The following is a 24711-nucleotide window of genomic DNA, read 5'->3' as shown; positions in this document are numbered from 1 at the left end:
GTGCTGTAACACTATCAGCAATGGCATTCTTAGTAATGATGTTGTTTAGCAAAGTGAATCAATGGGTTTAGCAGTCTCATTTGACTTTCTGACATCCAGGAATGATAATGACCAATGCAGTGCCCTGCTTAGGACATAAATAGGAATTGCTAGACAAGGCAGCATCCGTGGAGAGAAATTGGAATTAATGTTTCAGGTTGAGTAACCCTTTCTCAGAACTGATGGTAGCTAGGAAAAAGGTTGCTTTTTTATTCTGAAGATAGGGTGGGGGAGGGGGGGAGGAGTAAATGATAGTTGGAGATTGAGCCCAAAGAGAGAAAAAAACAGTTTGACAGACAAAGGAGTAGATCATTATCAGTGTAAGGTAATGGGTTTAGATCAGAGTGGTGCTGGAAAAGCACAGCAGGTCAGGCAGCATCCGAGGAGCAGGAAAATCAACATTTCGGTCAAAAGCCCTTCATCAGGAATAGAGGCAGGAAGCCTCCAGGGTGGAGGGATAAAACCTTTGCCTAGTATAAGATAATGAATAGCTCCTAATGGGGACAATTAGTGGCTAACAATGGGCTGTGTGTAATAGCAGACCATGAGATAACAAGGCCTGGTGTGTGGGGGTTAGGGTAGGGACATGGGAGAAGGTGCCTCAAGCCCTAAAAGTGTTGAACTTGACATTGAGTGCAGAAGCCTGTAGAGTTGCCAAGCAAAAGATGAGGTGTTATTCTTCCTGCTCGCGCTGAGCTTGCTGGAGCACTACAGCAAGCCTGAGACAAAGATGTTGGACAAGGAACAAGGTAGTGTGTTGAAGTGGCAGTTCAGAGTCTTTATTGTGGACAGAACATAGGTATTAGTGAAACGGTCAGCCAGTCTTTGTTTTGTTTCTCCAATGTAGAGGAGGCACATTGTGAGCAGTGAATGCAGTAGACTAGATTGAGTGAAGTGCAGGTAAAGTGCTACTTCATCTGGAAGGTTTGTTTGGGCCCTTAGATACAACCAGACACCTATTCCCCTCTCCTCCCTTGCCAGCCTTCTGCAAGGACTGTTCGTTCTGTGACACCCCTGGCCCACTCTTCCTTCACTTCCATTCACCCCCACAGTCCCATGCCACCCTTCCCTGGCAACTACAGAAGGGTAATACCTGCCTGTCTACTTCCTCCCTCCTCAGTATCCAGGAAACTATTGGAAGCAATTCTGACAGAATAAATCTGCATTTGGAGAGGTGGACATTTATCAAGGACAATTAGCATGATTTTGATGAAAAAGGTTGACCAACTTGATTGAATTTTTTGTAGAGGTGACTAGGTGTGTAGGTGAGGACATTTCTCTGAAAATTTCCTGTATACCAATCCTGCTATCTCTCCATGAAAGTTTGGGGGTCTATAATACACTTAAAGAAATGTGATTTTTTTATTTTATGGTGTACCCTTACAACCTCACTCTTGAAGAACCTTCTAAGATGTCATCCTTCTTATTGCAGTAATTGACTTCTTGATCAATATTGCAACATCATTTCCTCTTTTACACCCTAACCCTGTCTTGCCTGAAGAATCTACACCCTGGAACATGAACTTCCAGTCCTGATGCTTCCTCAACCATATTTCCGTGAAGCAATGATTTCGTAATGCCATGAGTTATTCAACGTCCTCAACCTGTTTGCCATACTCACTGGACTCCTTGCATTAAAATGAATGCATCTGAAATTTGCCACACTCCCTTGTATTCTCTTACTGTATTGGCTCTGCTTCCCAGGTTGGCTTGGTTTTTCTTCTGTACCTGAATTAGTATCACCTGCTTTTGTACTGCCACTCCATGTCCCATTCCCCTGGCAAATTAGTTTAAACCCACACCAACAGCAATAGTAAACCCTCCCCACAAAATGTTCGGCTGTAACCACCAGAAGTGTACAAGTCTCATCTTTCCCAAATACAGACTGGGTAATCCTCCTATGCTCCCCTCTTCAACCACACATTCATACACTCTATCTGCCTATTCTTATACTCATGCGCATGTGATTGTAATACAGAGCCTCATCTCTCTTTTTACCCATATCATTGGCATCAATGTGAACCATGACCTCTGACTTAACCTTCCTCCAACAGAATGCCCTGCAGCTGTTCAGAGATGTCTTGACTCTGGCCTCAGGCAGGCAACACACCAACCTGGAGTCACATCTGCTGCCTCAGAAACACCTCTATTTTCCAAAACGTGTACCTTCCAATCATACTCTATATTTACCAAGCAAAGCAATCTGTGATTTACTTTTCTAGACTAAAATTGAATCTGCAATTATTAAAACACAAATAAAGCAAATATTTCCTTCTCTGTCTGTCTATAAAATCTCAATTTTGTGGCTCATGTAATGTGCAATAAATAATTCAAGTCTCAAATTGTTTTGAGCTAAATTTGTTGATTCATTGAAGGGAGTGCCTGATGCCATAATTAGTAGATATCTGGTCGATCGTCTTTTAAAGGGAAAATTTGCTTCTGTACCAATTTCTTGTCTCACATTTTAACAAGTTTGCAGCTAGCTGGCGCTTAACAATTGATTTTGTTTAATAGCTCTGTTCGTATTGATAGGTTTACATGCAACCAACACAAGCCCTAAAAAACCATAATATAAAACAAAGCTTTGAGTGAGGCTGACACTCAGCAGATGAATCTCCCCTGGGTACACTGACAAGTTAGGAAATTATGAATTTTTCACAAATTGTTGTCTGCCCACACATGCCACACACACTTTTCTGTGCACATATACACTCTTATCAAAAGCAAGACACCCTGACATCAATAGATATGTTCTCTTATAATGATTCCAATTTTATTTTTACAGAATGTCAGTAAAGGTCTGTAGTTTAGACAATTACCAGTCTCTTGCTCTGTGGGCTCCAAGTCTGTTTGTTCATCCGATAGTATGCAGTTGTAATTATTCCAGCAAGAAGCAATCCACAGACAAGTAATGAGATCAACACCTTCGGGGAGCCAGTTTTCGAATGTTTCTCAGCAGGCTGGAAAGAAAGAAATATCATTTGTTTGTGATACAACTTGCATGAATTTTCTACAAAGAGTAGCAATGAGCTATCAAAAATTTTCAATTACTAAGTACTAATGGTGGCATTAAGAGACTTTATATATCTATGTTGCAGTAAGTGCCTTGGATATTTACTGCCATAAATGTATCCAAGCACTGTCAAATTTATGACTGTTATTAAAGAAAGACTGAATTTGACCAGCCTTCTGGAGACAGGCTGGGAGGTGAGGCAGTTGGTAAAATGGCATTGGGAATACGGATGGTAACCTGGTATGATCCTGTTGTTAAAGAATATATCCAAAGGCAGGAACGGTAGCACCTCAGCCACATGCCGACCAGAGATAAGATTCATATAATCCAAGTAACTGTCCTTTTGATGTCTACTTCATGATTTCACTGGACATTGCAATGGTTCACCCATGGGGTGATATGCTTGCCAGCTGGAATGGAAAATCCACAGTATCCATACCCTCTGAAGGGGAAGGGTGGGTGAGGGTGTGGGGAATTTCCTTTCAGGAGTGGTGTCTTGACAACAGCAATCACTATCATGGCTCTGATGCAGCCTTTGGAATGTTCAACCTCTAATCACGAGAAGCCACCTTTGTAGTCCTCAGAAACCTCAGGTTTTGTCCTGCCATCAAGACACACGGTTGGGCAGTAAAGTTTCAATTCATCAGTGGAGCAAGTGGGAATGGGTGGATACATTGCTACAACAGCAACATTGCATATTTAAGTAGTGCCTTTAGCAAGGTGCTTCTCGACAGCTATATGCAACAAAATTGGACTCCAAGCCATATTAGAGCAGAAGGCCAAGCATTGCTCTAAATGACAGGTTTTAAGGAGCATCTTATAAGTAAGGTTGAGATATTTTGGGAGGAAATTCCAGAGCTTTGAACCAAGACAGCTCAAAACATGGCCACCAATAGTGCAACAATACAAACTGGAGCTTTTCAAGATGGGAGAATTAAGTGAAGAAAGGTATCTTGAAGGTATTTGTGGGGCTAGAGGAAATTACAGAGAAAGGAAGAGTTGAGGCCATGGATGTGTTTAAAAACAAAGTAAAGGAATTTAAAATTGGCTCCAGCTTAGGCAACGTTTCACTGTGGTTTAGCAAGCGCAATGATGGGTGAATGGGACTTGTGAAAGGAAGGACGTGGGCAGCAGGATATTTGGTCAGCTCAAGTCAGAGTAGAATGCAGGATGTTGGCAAGAAATGCTTTGAAATAGTCAACTCTACAGGTGAGATAAGGATGGATTATTCAATACCTTAAAAGATGCAGGCAGAATGCTGATGATGGAATAGATGGAAAAAGCATTTTTGGTTGTTTTTAGGCACTTAATTTTACCCAAAGTGAAGTGGTCTGTTAAATTCAAAACTACATTTGACACAACAAAATCCATGTTTCAGACTCTAACTGTTGAATTTGAACAAACCTAAATAACCAATAGATTACCCGATAGGCTTTGATGATTCAAAAGCTAGTTCAGCACCATCTGCTCATGCCAGTTAGGGGTGGGCAACATTGCTCACATCCACTACAAGAAAAAAAAATACCTTTCACAGTTTTAGGGAGTGTTGCTGAACAAAGAGACCTTGGAGTGCAGGTTCATAACTCCTTGAAAGTGGAGTCGCAGGTAGATAGGATAGTGAAGAAGGCGTTTGGTATGCTTTCCTTTATTGGTCAGAGTATTGAGTACAGGAGTTGGGGGGGTCCTGTTGCGGCTGTACAGGACATTGGTTAGGCCACTGTTGGACTATTGCGTGCAATTCTGGTCTCCTTCCTATCGGAAAGATGTTGTGAAACTTGAAAGGGTTCAGAAAAGATTTACAAGGATGTGCCAGGATTGGAGGATTTGAGTTATAGGGAGAGGCTAAACAGGCTGGGGCTGTTTTCCCTGGAGCGTCGGAGGCTGAAAGGTGACCTTATAGAGGTTTACAAAATTATGAGGGGTATGGATAGGATAAATAGACAAAGTCTTTTCCCTTGGGTGGGGGAATCCAGAATTAGATGGCATAGGTTTTCAGTGAGATGGGAAAGATATAAAAGAGACCTAAGGGGTAACTTTTTCATACAGAGGATGGTATGTGTATGGAATGAGCTGCCAGAGGAAATGGTGGAGGCTGGTACAATTGCAACATTTAAAAGGCATCTGGATGGGTATCTGAATAGGAAGGGTTTGGAGGGATGTGGGCCAGGTGCTGGCAGGTGGGACTAGATTGGGTTGGGATATCTGGTCGACATGGATGGGTTGGACCGAAGGGTCTGTTTCCAAGCTGTACATCTCTATGACTCAATGACTCTTGTGCCATGTTCCCTTACATTCAAATAGTGGCAGTACTTTTGAATTGTAGTCAACATATAAACATAGGAAAACACTGAAAATAATTTGTGAACAACATGTTTTGACAAGCTGCAGTGAGATCCATAATCAGAAAGCTATTCTATTGATGTTTGCTGATAGATAAATATTAAATATTACTCTAGGAAAGCTTGCTTTTCTTTCAACAGTTACAAGTTATTTTTATGCCATCCTAAGAGAGTAAACAGGATGTCAATGTCACATTTCATTTAAAACTGAACATATCTGACAGTGCATTACTTCCTTGGTACAGCACTGATGTGTCAACCTGGATTATATGCTTAATTTTGACAGAATGGGGTTTGAAACTACAATTTTTTGACTTGGTGGTGAAAGTGTTAGGATTGAGCCAAGGCTGTTACCTAATACAACAAATATTGCATGTCTATTGGCAGAAAACTAACAACATAAATGAGTGGCTCCTCAGGAACAGGATTAGAATAAGTAACAGTCATAAATACTTCAGAAAAACTCTGAGGTGCCTATCAAAATGTCTGTGGTAAATGCACATTCTTGCCAACTATTTTCAATGAACACACAAGGGAGAGATTAGATCCATATAGTCCCAGCAGTTAGACAAGAATAAAAAATGGTTTCCTTTGCAAATTTACATTAATAGAAAGTTTATTTAAAGTACTACTCACAACCGTTGCTTTAGATTTAGGATTAGAATTAGCTTCATTGTCACATGTATTCACATGACTACAGTGAAAAGTTTACAAGTTGCCACATTTGGCTCAATCTTAGGTACAAACGTACCTAGGTACAGATTCTTAAGTACAAATTCTAAGGAAAAGTTAGAAAGATAAAGCAATAAAAAGTCCAGCATTAAGACCTGCGAATATCACTTTGTTTGGTCAGGAATTGAAGGATTTTGCTTTTTGCTGCATTGATTATTTTAAGATTATTGGACATTCAAGGCAGTTTTAATTTTCTTTCGTCTGTTCAGTTTAAACCCACTCTACAAAGACAGGATGAACATATTTAATTTTAGCTCTATGCTACCCATCAGGGCATAACCTTTTTAGAGTACAAGATAAGGGATAGAACAGTGAAGAATTTTCGATAGTCATCTATTATTTGCCATCCATTCTGGAGAAGCTACACAAAGTCTGCCAGGTTCCAAGAGAACCAAACACTTAGAATGAAACATCTCCTGGATATGAGAAACAGGTGAAAAAATCTGTCACTGGATCTTTTAAAACTGTATAATGTGGTTGGGGAGTGGGTTGGGAAACTTAATGTTAAGAAGTGTTTCTGCAAAAAAAAGGAGAATCCAATTTTAAAAAATACAAGATAAACTAAAGCAATTTTCTATGAAATTGGATGGTAACATAGAATGGATTGCAGTAAATTTATATTTAAAAAAAAACATTTTTAATGAATCTGTTCAGAGATGTTATGACACACCACTGGAGCAGGCATGACTTGAAACAGGCCTCCTGGCTCAGAGATAGAGACATAACCACTGCCTCACAACAGCTTAAGAAATGAAGTTTCTGTTGGCAATCAGCAAATCATCCAGCATGGGGATTGAGCTCATGATTGTGGTACTACTAGTATTATGCTCTAACAGTCTAAACTCAATGCCCAGAGCAAAGCTATGTAAATTGTTTTATACAATGGCTGAATATGGCAACAGAGAGCAACTTAACTCCTTGTTGAGGCAAAGTATTTCAACTTTGGTCTTTTATTCAAAACATTTTTTGTTGAGTTTAAATCATAACAATGGGAAGAGGTTTTGTGGTCCAGTTGGTAGCATCCCTGCCTCTCAGTCAGAAGGGTTAAATCCCAGCCCAGAATTTGATGACCAAGTACCAAGAAGGTATGCTCTTAATGTGGCAAAACAGGTAGATGATCAACTTTTGAATATCCCCAACACACAACATTGGAAGCTTTTATTGCACTTCTCCCCAAACCTGTTTTGCTGCCAACAAACCTTCAGGGCAAAGGCTTTTTTCAGAATAAAATGTGGAATAAATTATTTCAGTAATGTCATCACTGCATCCACTACCAACTATGATATCCCTTTTGTCAATAAGTCACTGGAATAAGTTTTGAGTAATTACAGTTTTTATAGCCAGGTAAAAGTTAGTCAGGAACCATGCAGAGAATGCGACTGCCAAGAGAAAATTTTTGGCACCAAGAATTAATGCAAATCCGAAATTTATTTCATTTTTGGACTAAAAATGTTGAAATGTCTATGGGAAAACTGCAAGGAATAATAGCAAATCTTACCTCAAACTACTAATGGAAAATGAATTATTTCAGGGAAAATAATGAGAAGCCCAGCAAACAGGATATGATCTGAATATTTTAACCCACGTAAATATTTTTACACAGTGGAAACTCTTGTCATTTAGAGTATTTCCTTTACAGATACCCAGAACTTGAAGCATGACAAACTTTGGACATGTGTTCCAAGAGGTTTTACATCTAGGTCAGGATTAATTATCTTTGTATGAGGCCGCAGAACAACAGTCAATTCATAATAGTTGCACTTCAGCTTACTTAAATATTCCTTCAATCTGAATTAACACTCAGATTGCTTTCCCTTAACAAGAATAAATAAAAGTGATCTTTTGTACTTTGGAATAAAGACAACAGTCCTTACATTCTTTGCTGTATTCATAAAATGTTGAGAACACAAAATATATTCATCAGAAATCAGCTAGATATATCACATCAAATGCAGTCAAACGTTGCTCTTCAAATATCTGTATTCCACTAAAATATATAATTGCCATTTAATCTGAAGAATATTATAAATGAAAACTTGTAAGTATGTCCATCTATTTGCAACACACTGATGAGACTGAAGAACACTGAGAAATTCAAAGTTATAAAGACCAAGAACTGGAGGAATACAAGAGGGATTTTATGGATCATACAAAAATGGGAAATGTAGCATTGCTTTACATTAAGCATGGACTGCTGACTTAGATGGGATGTAAAATCTTGATTTGTTGGCGAATTGCGATGTACAGATAAAGGCAGCAGGGCATTTGCGCTGTATTGGGCCTCCTATAGGCCTGTCACAGGTTTGTGCCTCGAGTACATTTTCAGGCATTGAGTACTTAATTGTGATAAGCCATTTTGTTTAATGAAGTTCTACCTTCGATATAAAGTCAGAGGTGCTTGAGAATCTCTTTGCATGTGGTTCATGTTTGCTTAAAGGTGAATTGCACCAATCAGCTTAGTGCTATTGGGTCTGAGGTCAGCAGTTTCCCTTGTTGAGCTCTCCAGTCCAAGACCAGGGAGCATTCTGGAAATTTGCCTGGGAACGTGGGCTGGCAAGTGTGAATTAGTGGTGGATGGGTGGAGCTTGACCGATGCACAAAAGTGTAAATGAGAGATCCAAGTGAAGACAGAGAGTGGGGTCCATTCTCAAGAATTAATGGCAATAGAGTTGGGAAGAAACATTTTAGCAGTGATGCAAATCAAGAAACATTTTATATCCCACCTGTATCTGCTGCATTGTTAGCTGATAACAGATTTCACTAACAAACTGCATGGCCCACCATGTGCACACTTTCATTTTTAATTGCAATTAGAGTTATAGAGATGTACAGCATGGAAAAAGGACCCTTCAGTCAACTTGTTCATGCTGACCAGATATCCTAAATTAATTTGGTCCCATTTGCCAGCATTTGTCCCATATCCCTCTCAACTCTTCCTATTCATGTACCCATCCAGATGCCTTTTAAATGTTGTAATTGCACTAGCCTCCACCACTTCCTCTGGCACCACCCTCTGTGTGAAAAAGTTGCCCCTTAGGTCTCTTTTAAATTGTCCCCTCTCACTTTAAATCTGTGCCCTTTAGTTTTGGACTTCCACACCTTGGGAAAAAGACCTTGATTATCTACTCTATCCACGCCCCTCATTATTTTAATAAACCTCTATAAAGTCATCCCTCAGCCTCCAATGCTCCAGAGAAAATAGCCCCAGCTTATTCAGCCTCTACCTATAGCTCAAACTCTCCAACTCTGGCAACATCTATGTAAAGCTTTTCTGAACCCTTTCAAATTTCACAACATCTTTCCCATAGCAAGGAGACCAGAATGCAGTATTCCAAAAGTGGCCATCCAATGCCCTGAACGGCCACAACATGACTTCCCAACTCCTCAATGCACTGACCAATAAAGGCAAGCATACTAAATGCCTTCCTTACTGCCTTATCTACCTGCAACTCTATTTGCAAGAAACTATGAACCTGCACTTCAAGGTTCCTTTGTTTGTGCATGGGGAATGGAAAAAAGGCGAAAAAGCAAGAGAATGGAAATGTGGGAATGACATGACAGTGATAAAATTCTTCCCATAATAATATTTGATGTTCAAAAGGTTAAACTCAAAATACAGACTTAATTTCACAGATAAAAAATCGATATTGAATGTAATACAAGCGTATTTCCCCTGGTGATGTTCACAGTGACTTCAAAATCTGGAACAAGATACATTATTAGGGCCACTGATTTGTAATGATTGCAATAACACATAATTTGACTTCTTTAGTTTTCTCTAACACTGTCAATTATGCTTTCAAGATGCAGTTACATGGTCGTGTGTGCATTTATACACAAATTATAAATCAATGACTAATACTAATTGCTATTAGCTAAAGTTTATTTTACCTTTTCTGAAAGCCAAAGAATACAAAGGACAGTGTTTCAAACTTGCAGATATAAACCTTTTGTTGTAATTCAGGGGATTCAGGTAGGCATTAGGATTAGTAGCATCAAGAGGGTGATTCTAGGGTTTAGGATTGATATGGGCATTGGTATGGAAGAGCTGGAAATGGGATTGTGGCCTTGTGATGGATGCATTGTGATTCTGCTTGGCAGAATAGGGAAGGGGATAAGAGGATTTGATTAGGAGTGGAGAGGGGTATTAGGGAATGATGAGATTTGTAAACCGATGCGTTAAGTCTTCTGAAGAAAAGTGAGGCATATGAAAGTGGCAGATGGGCCAAACAGAAATAGTAAAACAAAAAATATCATGATAAAAGTGCTCCGAGTATAAACATATACATATACAAAGAGGATTTCTAATGAAATTTACACATTGAATATACTTCTTTAATGCTTGGCATCTTAATACTCAAGTAAAATGATGCAGGAAGAATTTGCATTTTGTGGAAACAAATAAAAACAAGCTGCCGGCGAAACTTAGCAGGTCTGATGCATCTGTGGAGAAAGAACGACTGAGTTAACATGTTAAATTAGATATGACAGTTCTTTGGAACTTTGGACTTGAAAGATTCACTCTGTTTCTCTCTCCAAAGGTGCTGCCAGACCTACTGAATATTTATAGAACTTTCTGCTTACATCTTGATATTTTCAAGTTGATTATGGATTTTTGTATGCTTATGTAGAACACAATGCATGATTAGTGATTGAAACCTCAGGAAATCAGTATTATTTGGTCATAGATTAGATTAGATTACTTACATTGTGGAAAAAGGCCCTTCGTCCCAACTAGTCCACACCGACCCTCCAAAGAGCAACCCACCCCTACATTTACCCCTTCACCTAACACTGAGGGCAATTTAGCATGGCCAATTCACCTAACCTGCTCATTTATTTTGGACTGTGGGAGGAAACTGGAGCACCCGGAGGAAACCCACACAGACACGGGGAGAATGTGCAAACTCCTCACAGACTGTTGCCTGAGGTAGTAATTGAACCCGGGGTCTCTGGTGCTGTGAGGCAGCAGTGCTAACCACTGTGCCACCATGCTGGCCTTCAGTGCTGAAATACATTAAAATCAGCTTTGGACTATATCTAAAGCAACAATGTTTGTTGTGCAAAGATTCTGCTGTAAAACCATCAGACCGCTAAACATTGTGCTACAGTTTTAATTGGCAGAACACCAACTGGGGCACAAATCCCTCTGCCAAGCTTGTAATAAGAAACCTCTTTCCAATTAAAACAAAGAAGAATTCAGCATATTTCAACAAAATGCTAGCAGTCTCGATGAGCTACAGTTATACTGCAAGGTTCTATATGATCTTCATTTTGTCAAAATGTGTTAATTATATTCCATTTTCTCCTGATTATATTTGGTTTTAAATTCCCCTACAGCAACATTTTATGATATATTCTTAGTGAAGACTTATTCTAGAATCCATATTTGTGACCTCTTTCTGATGGCCAATGTCATGTTCAACATGAGCCCATGTTATTCAGTAATGAACTTAAATGTTGTATAGCTACTCTTAGCAGTTTAGAAAGCATTTCTAAGCAGCCTGCACAGCTGTCTACCAATTCTTTGAAGCTCACACCTTCAGAAATTAAAAGCCTATCTCTCCTTCACACAACCCAACCACTCAGTCACCATGATGAAACTGATAACACACAGTAAATATTCTGTTAATGTAAGAGAACTTGTTCTACACATAGAAGAACTGGCCTGTTATGTTCTGCTGTAACAGTCCATTACCTACCAGGGTGGCTACTTGTGCTGGTGGAACTAGGTATACTGACTTAATTATGTAAAAGTGCTACAGCTGAAGTTGTTATTGACATTAGGGGCACTCATTAAAATAGCACAGTAGACAGGGACAGAAAGGGGAAATGTTTAGAGTCTTTTGGATGGATCGGTGACCAGCTCCTGGACTTTCACAATGAGGGTAATTCATTTTGTTTCAAAATGTGTTTTAAAAGCAAATCATCAATGCCACAGGAAACACTGCTTTTCTGTTGGGAAAGGATGTTAACAATTTACTTCTTGTAAGACATCAGTGGATGCAAATGTTCCATAGATCTATTGTTAGTGTGTGGGAGGTGAGGAAACAGAAGGAGGGAAGCATGCTTCCTGTTTTTGAAGCAAACATATTGAAATCTGAAGCTCATAGCAGAATGTCTGATCCAAGACTTGGTTTAGCAAAGCTGGAAAGGTGCTCTTTAAATTTGTAAGCTTTTAGAAATATAGATTTGTTCAAAACACTATTTCCATCATTAAGCTTCCCACTTCTTATTCTGCTGAATTCTGATATTACATTGCAATTCTTTTAATGCAAATGGATCTTCAGACTATAAATGGAAAATGAAAATAAAGTTTGTACACCATTATTAGATTTACTTTAATTATATATTGGAATGCAGGTTCATAGCTCCTTGAAAGTAGAGCCGCAAGTAGATAGAAGGTGTTGGTATGCTTTCCTTTATTGGTGAGAGTATTGAGTTCAGGCATTGGGAGGTCTTGTTGCTGCTGTGCAGGACACTAGTTAGGCCACTTTTGGAATATTGCATTCAATTCTACTCTCCTGCCTATTGGAAGGATGTTGTGAAACTTGAAAGGGTTCAGAAAAGATTTGAAAAGATGTTGTGAAAGTTGGAGGATTTGAACTAAACAGAGATGTTGAATAGGCTAGGGCTGTTTTCCCTGGAGCATCGGAGGTTGAGGGTGACCTTATAGAGGTTTATAAAATCATGTGGGGCATGGATAGGATAAATAAACAAAGTTTTTTTTCTCTGGGGTGGGGGAGTCCAGAACTAGATGGCATAGGTTTAGTGTGACAGGGGAAAAATATAAAGGAGACTTAACGGGCAAGTTTTTCACGCAGAGGGTAGTACGTGTATAGAAAGAGCTGCCAGAAGAAGTGGTAGAGGCTGGTACAATTGCAACATTTGAAAAGGCATCTGGATGGGTACGTGAATAAGAAGGGTTTGGAAGAATATAGGCCGAGTGCTGGCAGGTGGGACTAGATTGGGTTGGGATAACTGGTCGGCATGGACGAGTTGGACTGAAGTGTCTGTTTCTGTGCTGTAATCTCTATTACTCAACTTTCTTACTAAAGTAGCACACTAGACAGGGACAAAAAGGGAAATATTACTGTTTTAACAATTATTATAGTCTTATTTACAACATAAGATTTTTTCACATTCACAGAATGTTTACAACTTGATCTGTTTACCTGCTTTCTTTTTTCTGATCCATTTTTCGTAGTGGAAAGAATTGTTGAATGACTTGCAGTAGTTTCAGCGTGATCAGGTCTATCTGGTGTCACATTATCATTGACCGGACTATTTGTTATTAATCTGCCTGTTGAACTTTCAGTGGAAGTATTCGGTGCACTTGCATTTGTTGAAGGAACATCTGTGAGCATACAAATGGGCTGAATCATTATAAGGCTAAAACTCACCACTTCTCTGGGATTTCCAGTATTCACAGACTACAATTACTATCACAAATCTGATTGAAAATTAAGCATCAGAGAGTATGAAATCTCAGTTTTGAAATGATGTTTTGTATCAGTATTTTACTCTGGTTGTCTTCTAAGTTAACCTTTCTATTTTTGAAAGTTATGAGCTCTCAGGGTATGAATGGTGCCTTGGTGCAAATACTTGCCTGTGTATTGGGTAGCCAGGGACCTGGATTCAATTCCAGCCTCAGCTGACTGGGAAATGCAGGTTTGTAGGGATGAGGTGGGTCTGGGAAGGATGTTCTTTGGAGGGTTGGTGTGGACTCCGAATGGTTTGCTTCCACACTGTACGAATTCTATGAATGAGTTAATGTGCATGTTTGTGTATATGCGTGGACAATGGCAGAGAGACATACACAAAAATGTATGCCCTAGGACTAGGCCATTGGGCATTTTCAGTCTAATCTGCTATTCAATAAAATCATGACTGTTCAATTTATGGTCTCAATTCCACTTTGCTTTCTGCTCATGTGGCTTTCAACACCCTTTTTTTAAAATTAAAAATCAGAGTACATGTGTTTGTGGTGGAATATGTGTGTGAGACTGTATGTGGGAAAAGAGGTGTGTGTGCTTGTGTGAATATCTGCTGTTATGGATATTGAACTTTTCAAGATGAAGATGCTTCAACATGTCTCTTTAACTAAGTTGAGTAGTATGTTCTGCTAAAGAGGAAAGGGGGAATACCTAATTAACACCTCAGCTTAGAAGAATGACCATGTAATCATGTTGCCATTAGAAAGAGAATCACAAACAGAAACTTATGGAGGAGTCAAGTGACAATTTCAGCACCTTTCAAAGTATCTCACAGAACAAAGCACACTTGGGGAGATGCAGGCAGGGGATAGATTGAAACTTTGCTTGGAGGTTGTAAAAAGTACTGGGAGTATAAATAAAGCTCTTTAAAGAGGAAATAGATTTTAACAGCGCCAATTAAAATGTCTGGGGTGGGGTTGGATATGGCAATCTCTGGAATTCTTGATAATCAGAACTGTTGAGACTGGACAAAGTGAGACAAGTACATTGAGCAGTACCTTGGCTGGTGATCTTTGGAAAAAGTCAGACAGATTGAAACTATTACTGAATGACATGGGAAGTTTTGAGGTGGCATTGTGGGGAGAGGCGTCATCTTAACTACTTTCATGCTAACCCTGAGCATTGGGTGAGAGATAAAAACCAAGGAACGCACTCACAATCCAATCTTTCACTTCCAATTTATCATCAAAAAAGTCTATGCTGAGGTTTAACACCCTGCAGATATAAAATTAAAGCAGTTCATTCATTTCAAGGAAAGGTTTACCACTGAACTAGATGGCAACATTGACAGACAAGAAGTAAGGAAATAAACATTTCATTTTCCGCTTTGCGACCCTGCAGTCTTCAGTACTTAAGATCGAGTTCAATAATTTAAGGGCCTGATTACCTTCTTCTATGTCCCTGCAGCTTTGGAGGATGAGGAGTGACCTTATAGAAATTTATAAAATGATGAGGGGCACGGATAAGGTGAATAGACAAAATTTCTTTCTCAGGGTAGCGGAGTCCAAAACTAGAGAGAATAGGTTTAAGGTGAAAGAGTAAAGATTTAAAAGGGAACTGAGGGACAATATTTTCATGCAAAGGGTGGTGTATGTATGGGATGAACTGCCAGAGCAAGTGGTGGAGGTTGATACAATTACAACATTTAAAAGGCATCTGGATGGATATATAAATAGGAAGGGTTTAGAGAGATATGGGTCAAATGTTGGCAAATGGGACTAGGTCAGATTAGGATATCTGGTCAGTGCAGATTAGTTGGACCTCAGGGTCTGTTTCCGTACTGTATAACTCTGTGACTCTATCATTTAAATTTTGCCAGTTCTAAAGAATGGTGACTGGACCCGAAATATTAATTCTGCTTTCTCTCCATAGATGCTGCAGACCTACTAAGTTTCTCGAGCAATTTCTGTTTTTATTTGTGTAAGGCAGTAAGAATGCGATGGCATCAGAAATTAAACCTGAAGACTTTGGAGCAGATTTACAAATCAGCGTGATGGTAGCACAGTGGCTCAGTGGTTAGAACTGCTGCCTCTTACTGCCAGAGACCTGGGTTTGATTCCAACTTTGGGTGAGTGTCTGTGTGGAGTTTGCACATTCTCCCTGTATCTGTATGGATTTCTGCTGGGTCCTCCAACAGAGATGTGTAGATTATGTGGGTAAGCCATGGTAAATGTGGGGTTACAGAGATAGGGTGGAGGCTGTGTCTGGGTGGCATGCCCTCCGGAGGGTCAGTGCAGGCTTGATGTAATGAGTGGCCTCTTTCTGCACTGTAGTGATTCTACACTTCTAGCACCTGGGCTATGCCATGGTGTCAAAATCAGTAGAAGGGCAGTTCCTATAACATATAACTAATAATAAGTTGAAAATTTGCCCAGTTGCTCTTTTGGTGACAAAATTACTCTCTATATCTTTAACAATTAATGAGTCATTTAGCTCAGATATAGAACTTTTGAGTTGGTTTAATTGCATTGCAAATTCAATGCAATAAAATACATATGAAGCTGATGTTTACCTCACCTGTTACATTATTGTTCATTGCTTCAGTGATGGTTGGTTGTGTGACTTTGTCTTCTGCTGAACATTGACAATTCCATTGGACTACGTTGAAAAAAGAAACATCAAAAATTGGTTAACAAGCTGGCATTAGTTAAGTCATAGCCCTTGGTCTGCTAATTAAACTGAAACTACCTTTGCATTTCACTTTCTTTTCCACAGTGAAAGTCAGCCTTTGATAGGAGTACAAATGGGCAAAACTAATTACAGCAGATAGAAAAACCTGGCTAAAACATTACAAGTTTTACATTGTGATCAAACTTGAATTTTATTGCTATTACCTCAAATTTCTAGAAAAATGTAAATTCCATCCTTTTTCCTTTCCATGGTGCCTGAAGACTACAAAACATGTCCATGAATCCTCATGTTAGAGGACCAAGTTGTGAAGCAATACTAGAAAACAACAGGGCTTTCCAACCTTCAGAGGAGAGGTGACCTTATTGCAATATTTAAGGTAATGGAAAAGATGCAAGAAATATGGAGAGTTTTGCAAAAAGGTGCAAGCTGAAACTCATAAAAGACAAATTGTTATTGATATTTCAGGAGATTACTTCATCTCAACAGACAATCTGTGTACTGCAATTTCTGATGTATAATTTTTCAGTTGCTACATTACATTAGGCATTATATATGAGCTACTTCACTTCTTTCTCTCCTCAGGCATCATAGCCTAGGAAAATATTTCTGACCGTAAACCTCCACTGGATTTGTACTCAATCATAGTTGGCAAATTGTAACAATAATTTTGGTGTTGCTTTTTTCAGTGCAATTAGCTAATCAGCAGATACTCCCATTCTTACAGACTGATAACAGAAATATTGGAAGAAATGAATGAACCTGTTTGATCAACATGTCATCTTCCATGAAAGCCCTGAAATAAGGTTTTGAATCAACATCTGTGGCCCAGACGTGGGAATGCTACCACTGTTTAATAAGACACCCTCATTTTTATCACGTAATGCAACATATACAATGTATAGATGAAAATTTCTATCATGTATGGAGATTTAATTGCTTGAGAGCTGTTATAGTCATTAAATGTCCTTTCATAGAACATAGAACATTGAACAGTACAGCACAGAACAGGCCCTTCAGCCCACGATGTTGTGCCGACCACTGATCCTCATGTATGCACCCTCAAATTTCTGTGACCATATGCATGTCCAGGAGTCTCTTCAATGTCCCCAATGACCTTGCTTCCACAACTGCTGCTGGCAACACATTCCATGCTCTCACAACTCTCTGTGTAAAGAACCCGCCTCTGACATCCCCTCTATCCTTTCCTCCAACCAGCTTAAAACTATGACCCCTCGTGTTAGTAATTTCTGCCCTGGGAAATAGTTTCTGGCTATCGACTCTATCTATGCCTCTCATTATCTTGTATACCTCAATTAGGCCCTCTCTCCTCCTTCTTTTCTCCAACGAAAAACGTCCGAGCTCAGTCAACCTCTCTTCATAAGATAAACCTTCCAGTCCAGGCAGCATCCTGATAAACCTCCTCTGAACCCTCTCCAAAGCATCCATATCTTTCCTATAATAGGGTGACCAGAACTGGACATAGTGTTCCAAGTGCGGTCTAACCAAAGTTTTATAGAGCTGCAACAAGATCTCACGACTCTTAAACTCAATTCCCCTGTTAATGAAAGCCAAAACACCATATGCTTTCTTAACAACCCTGTCCACTTGGGTGGCCATTTTAAGGGATCTATGTATCTGCATACCAAGATCCCTCTGTTCCTCTACACTGCCAAGAATCCTGTCCTTAATCCTGTACTCAGCTTTCAAATTCGACCTTTCAAAATGCATCACCTCGCATTTATCCAGGTTGAACTCTCAGCCCATCTTTGCATCCTGTCAATGTCCCGCTGCAGCCTACAACAGCCCTCTATACTGTCAACGACACCTCCAACCTTTGTGTCGTCTGCAAACTTGCTGACCCATCCTTCAATCCCCTCATCCAAGTCATTAATAAAAATTACAAATAGTAGAGGCCCAAGGACAGAGCCCTGTGGAACACCACTCACCACAGACTTCCAGGCAGATGTCATTTGAGAATGACATCTACTTGGGATTGCAAGTTTCTGCTATGGGTCTTCAAGTGAGTGAGTCAACCTATAGATCTTAGGGCACATGTGACAGGCTGTCCCATGAGACATTACAACCTTGTGACAATGCTGCTCCTTTAATAAGGTTATGTTGTCCTTTTTTACAGAGCGTTTGTAAAAGATACAGACTCTTTTGGGTTTGGATAAGTTTTAGGGCCAGTTTGATTATAACTAACAGATAGTGCCTCAAGCAAAAGGCTTTCAAGTTGAAAAAATACTTGTGCAATGAAAGCAGAGTGGCCAGTGCTCCCAGCTCAGCTTTTCTCTGGTTTGGTTTGGTTTTAGCCTAGCTGTTTTTGATGCTGCTGGATTCAAAGAAGCAGGTACAGGCTGATTGTCCTCTCTCTCTGACATCTCTCCTGTGAGGTCCTATGCTTGATTTTACCTTTTGTGCCAAGGAGTGTATATGGGGATTGTTGTAATATTTAGAACAGCATCATGAAGTTGGGATAATCTGTTGGGTTTTTGGATAATTTAGGTTATTCTGTTCTCTTTTGTTTGTGTTTCATTTGGTAATCTTGTAGATAAATTCTGTTTGTTTAAAACTAAGTGGTTTGATCAGCTGCATCCTTCCTCGAATATCTGTGTTACACCTGCTTAAAACAAGTAGCAACATTAGGGTCCAGGCTACTTTCTAGAAATGTTTTGAAGGGGTCTGGATTGGTCCATGACAATCAGGAATGCAGGATTTGCTTCCTTTTGTGCCATCACTTTGCTTCATCATTAAGTCACAACATCGTGAAGTGTGATGAAAGTTGATGCACAATTTAGTTCTTCCTAGCCATTCATATTAATCTCACTATACTTTAAGTACAGCTTTAGAGTGTCTTTGAAGTGTTTTCTTTGTTTGCCCATAAGTTGGCCCTTTGAGCTCAAGAAGCAGGACTTGATTGTGGAGACATTTTTAGGTCATCCAGATATATTGTTAAAGCCATTGAGGCTCATTTTTCCAGGAGTTTTGGCAGAATGTTTGTAAAACTGCTTTCAGAAGGACATCAATGTTTCAACAGTTGTCCTATGTAATGCAAGAGTAAATGTTGGAGGCACACTAAATTTCTCTAGTGCTTTTATAAGTTGCTCATACAGATTCTGTGTCTCACTGCGGTACTCACAGCAGGAATGTGATGAATGACGATTATTGTCTACAGTAGGACTTTTGTTGGAGGCTTCTACATTTTGAGATTTATCTCTCAGGCAGTGAATTCCATGGGATCTGGGATTAACATCTTTTGAGAGCAAGTGATATATAAATCTCCCAAGAATATTAGTCTACTGTCAAATGGGTTAGACGTGTGGTATTTTCCCAAATTATCATCCCAAATATAATTTGCCATCTCTACCAGTTGTAGTACTGGATAAGAGTTATGCTACACCACTGTCAGTCCACTTATGTTTTTGCTCTGTCTTGGACTTACCTAGTGATCAGATAGTGGATATACCATAGTAGGATATCTGAAGAGGAGACTATGGCAAAGTGTGAATTGTGTCAAGTCTTTTGGAGGATTTCTTTGTTTTGATGTCTTGTCAGCGCCCTCACTGTGTTTTACCAACCATATTGCATTAACTACCTACCTGCCCCGACTGGATCCCACATCTGATTCCAGCCACATCTCACCACATGCTATTCCCGAACAATTTGTTACTGCCGGGATATCTTGGAATTAACTAGTACCCATGCCAGCTTGAAAAGGCTGTCAAGCACCTGGATAAGCTCACCACAAGAGGGCAAGCTGGTGCCAGGAGGTAGCCAGATGGAGGAGAGACTACCCGCAGATCTCCTCTCTAACCCAGTGGTGGTGGGACCTTCCAGCCCACCCTGCCTGTCCTCCTCCACCCCTTGGATCTTCCCAATGAGAAAGTTCAACTTGCTTCCAGTGGGAAGACCCTTGAAACATCTGGGTTGTCCACATACAAGCTCTGAAACTGCCCTCTACAGTTCCTGACATTTGTCCTGGATATGGTAGGCCGAGGGAGATCAGCACCTGGTTAGAGGGCAGGGAACTGGAGCTACTACTAGATGGAATGGTGTAGGGGTCAGACCTCCTCTTTCCCCAGCAGTGGAAAGTGGATGGCATGCAACCAGATAATGCCAGACTAGTCCAAGGCTGGAATTTGGGTTAGAACAGTGTCAAGCATATGGGAAAAACACAAAACTGTAGACAGAAGGTCAATATCCTTCTCCACTCTGCCAGTGCAAGTACTATATAGTCTCTTTGTTATCTTACACTCACTCTGTCTCTGCTGCTTTACCCATCTCCCACAAAGCCTCAGGCCCTATTACTTTGCTGCATCGTCTTAGCTAGCATACTATTGCCCACCCCAACATCCAACACCACTGATCCTGTATGCCATCTGCACAGCCTACCCACTTGCTACTCATAGGAAACCTCCCTACTTGGACCAAAAGTACCAGCTGTCATCTCCCTTCATGTTTGCTTTTCATTCCAGGTGCAAATCTATCTTCAATAGGGTAGAGAGTCAAGACAGTTGGTGGGGTTGCCCTATATTTAGTTCCTTGCCCTTGATGTAAAGAACATCCTGACTCACCTGAGTGCCTTGACTGGCCATTTCCAAGCCTCTGGACTCATACGTGAGGCTGCCCTTTGACTTACTGTTCCAGGACTCCCTCAGTAAAGACTATCCTCCTTTAGTTGACTGAGGCCTACTGACAACTATGACATGCATCGTGTCTCTGTGTCTGTGCAAAATGGGAGAATAAGGTTGAAGTCAAATAAGTCTGGTAGCTATGATTGAGGGGGAAAAGTGAAGAGGCAAGGCCATACAATGCAAGGCAGAGATGCCTGGAGCATCCAGGTAGGCTCAAGCTTGAGTGAGCACTGTGACAGCGAGCAATAAGGCCAAAGGTGCAGCCTGGTTAAGTCCATGAGCTGGGTTTACAGTTTTAATTGACTGTGTTCCTCATGCAGCATTGCAACAATACTTGCTGGTGCAGCACTGAAGTGCAGAAGTGTACAGTGCAGGATCGGTGATGTAGTGTGAGGGTTCTTAGAGGCTGACACATATCAAATGTCTATGTGGCCTGTGGCCATGGAATGTACCCTGAGATATTGGTAGGCAAAAGTGAGGACTGCAGATGCTGGAAACCAGAGTTTAGATCAGAGTGGTGGTGGAAAAGCCCAGCAGGTCAGGCAGCATTCGAGGAGCAGGAAAATCAACGTTTCGGGCAAAAGTCCTCCATCAGGAATTGAGGCAAAGAGCCTCCAGAGTGGAGAGATAATCCTGGAGGCTTCCTGTCTCTATTCCTGATGAAAGGCTTTTGCCCAAAACATCGATTTTCCTACTCTTCGGATGCTGCCTGACCTGCTGGGCTTTTCCACCACCACTCTGATCTAAACCCTGAGATATCGGTGCTCAGTGTCCAACATGAAGGTTTTTCTGAGCAAGTGGCAAGCTTCATTTGCCAGATACCTGTTCCAACTTGCATCCTACTGCACATAAGCTGAATGTTAATGAGGTGAATTGGACCATTAATAAGGTGCTTAGCAAGCCATATTACCTCTTAATGGGCAACTCACTGCTGCCTAATGAGAAACTCATCATGTTGCAACTTGTCAAAAGCATAAAAGATCACGTGAGATACCCCTATTGTTGAGATAAGCCTCAGCAGACATCTTAGGATTCTCACACAAATCCACCTAACCCAGATCTTTAAAAATCCTACAAGACTATGCCCACTGTTCCTGATAACAAGTTTAATTTCATTCATTGTACTAACTGGTTTGGACTAAATTCTCAAATGACAATATTCTTGTCATGAAATGTCTCTTTCAAATCACCAAATGATAGTAAATTATTTCAGCACTCTTGATGTGAAAATATTGAAATGATATACTGCTGTAGGTAGCTTGAGAATAGTTTAGGCAGATTTTACAGGAGAAATTCTCTCAGGTTTTATAAGTAAATCTGAGTGCCTGATGACCGATACAATTTTTACATTTTTGAACACTGTTATTCCTCGTCCTGAACATCATATGCCTTTGGAGCAATTAAAAGGAGATGTCCAACAACATCTTTAAGCAGAGGGATCTTGGTGTCCATGTACACAGATCTTTGAAAGTTGCCACCCAGGTAAATAGTGCTGTGAAGAAGGCATATGGTGTACTGGGCTTTATTGGTAGAGGAATTGAGTTCCGGAGTTCTGAGGTCATGTTGCAGTTGTATAAGACTCTGGTGCGGCCTCATCTGGAGTATTGTGTGCAGTTTTGGTCGCCATACTATAGGAAGGATGTGGAGGCATTGGAACGAGTGCAGAGGAGGTTTACCAGGATGTTGCCTGGCATGGTAGGAAGATCGTATGAGGAAAAGCTGAGGCACTTGGGGCTTTTCTCAATGGAGAAAAGAAGGTTTAGGGGAGATTTGATAGAGGTGTACAAGATGATTAGGGGTTTAGATAGGGTTGACAGTGAGAACCTTTTTCCGCTAATGAAGTCAGCTGTTACTAGGAGATACAGCTTTAAATTAAGGGGTGGTAGGTATAGGACAGATGTTAGGGGTAGATTTTTTTACTCAGCGGGTTGTGAGTTCATGGAATGCCCTGCCAGTAGCAGTGATGGACTCTCCCTCTTTATGGTCATTTAAGCGGGCATTGGACAAGCATATGGAGGTTATTGGACTAGTGTAGGTTAGGTAGACTTCGGTCGGTGCAACATCGAGGGCCGAAGGGCCTGTACTGCGCTGTATTTTTCTATGTTCTATGTTGTATAAACGCCATCATGTTTCAATCACACTTCATATTTTTATATCAGTAAAACATAATACAAAGAGTTGTTTGGAAATTGTAAATGACACAAAGTCCTGAAACTAGGACTTGTCCTACCTTTCTCTCACAAGCAATTCTGCAATATTTCATGATCTTGTGCAAAAGAAAGTGGCAAATGACCTAGCAGCAGTGGAGTCCAGCAAATTTCATTAAACTTAGCCATTCCCCAATATAATGGGCTGAATCTTGTTGTAACAGGGTATTTATGCTATCTCAGTTATATTTATTTTCACCTTTCAGTTGATGCTGTTTTTGCGTTGTAACTGAGAGTGTAAGCTAATAATGAGTCAATGAGCAAACAGGACATCTGAGAGTTCAATGAATGGCAAGATCAATAATGTATCTCCTTAACCAATGGATATAAAGGTTAAGAAAGAATCAGAGAAACAATGGAGAAAGATGATGAAATAGAATCAAATCAAGTCCAGAAAGGAAATAAAGAAAAACAAATAATTGGATTAGGAGTGGGAGAAGAAACAGAATAAGAAAGAAAAACATAAAATTCAAAATGTGACATTGATGAAATCTTTAACAATTGACTGCGTGTAAGAATATAATTGAACATTTTAAGCTATTCTCTGTCTGGGCCAGAGAAGTTGTTTGACATTGCTTTAGGGGATATTCATATTTTACAAGATATTTATGCTGTTAATTATCAGGTTTAACTTTCTGTGGCAAAGTCTGTTAGCCAATGTGCAACTTTATTAATTTCTTAATAATGGTGAGGTTAAGGGTCAGATGTTTTTACACAGCAAACAGCAGAGCAGTGTACATTGGACAGTAATTCTGGAGATTCGCAACTCATGACAATCTCTTAATCCCCTGAATTTTCCAGCAGATTTTCACATTAGTAACACATGCATTGTTAACACCCCATTATTTTTCCAGCAAGTTCCTGCTCAATAAATATATTTCTTTCCAGCTCAACAGCAAAACTTTGGTTTCAAAGGCAACTCAGGTTTCTTTCTGCACTTTTGCTGTTACCATGAAAAATATTGGAACATGTCCCAGTGCGAACTGAGGGAATTAAAGTGGGTCATGGTGCATAACAGAATAAATTACACATGGGTGAAAATCATCGGTCGAATAATCTTTACTAACTAATTCAGGGCCCTGACTTCAATGGAATGTATAGAGTGTGTCAGCCCTGAAAAGACAGTATACTTGAAGGTAATTGAGAGATCAAGGCCAGGCCCAAACCTAATGGCTGGGTCTCATTTATTTAAATTTTGTTGGACCCAGTTCACTAAATGCTAATTAAGAACAGGCATTTGGTCAGAGTAAGTTGCAGCCAGAGGCCTCTGGGAATGATATTTGGCAGTCAAAGGGGAAGGAGGACTTGGGGAAAAGTTAGTAAGGGGAAATGGAGAGGGAAATGGGGGAACCCAGGAAAGGAAAGGGCCAACTCTCCCTTATGAGGTTTGGGATCGGTCTTGCTCCATCTTGCCTACAAGGAAACCTAAAATAAAATCTAATAATATACCTCTCTCTGCCTGTTCTGATCCAATCCAACTCCCACCTCTTCTGGACATTTGAGGACTATTACTCCTCACTCAAGCACCAATTAAACAGCCTGTGGGTCTTCATGATGTTAATTCACTTCTTTAAAAAGAGGATACTGCTGTTTTCCTAATATGTGACCTGCTCCTCTGCT

The 24711-nt window shown here is 40.1% G+C and overlaps 1 protein-coding gene across 2 annotated transcripts in view; it reads right to left on the bottom strand.

Annotated features, from left to right (window-relative positions):
- The window catches only part of cd34 (CD34 molecule), a 42405-nt gene that overhangs the window by 4242 nt on the left and 13452 nt on the right, over positions 1-24711 (bottom strand). For both annotated transcript variants that reach the window (XM_072563602.1, XM_072563603.1), the window contains exons 2-4: positions 16137-16217; positions 13299-13480; positions 2859-2999 (exon numbers count right to left, since the gene is read on the bottom strand). In XM_072563602.1, the coding sequence (XP_072419703.1) occupies positions 2859-2999; positions 13299-13480; positions 16137-16217 (404 nt within the window). The remainder of the gene's footprint in view (positions 1-2858; positions 3000-13298; positions 13481-16136; positions 16218-24711) is intronic.

The sequence above is a fragment of the Chiloscyllium punctatum genome, chromosome 45 (genome assembly GCF_047496795.1).
Source record: "Chiloscyllium punctatum isolate Juve2018m chromosome 45, sChiPun1.3, whole genome shotgun sequence".
NCBI classification, from domain to species: Eukaryota; Metazoa; Chordata; class Chondrichthyes; order Orectolobiformes; family Hemiscylliidae; genus Chiloscyllium; species Chiloscyllium punctatum.
This window is presented reverse-complemented; position numbering and strand designations above follow the sequence as displayed.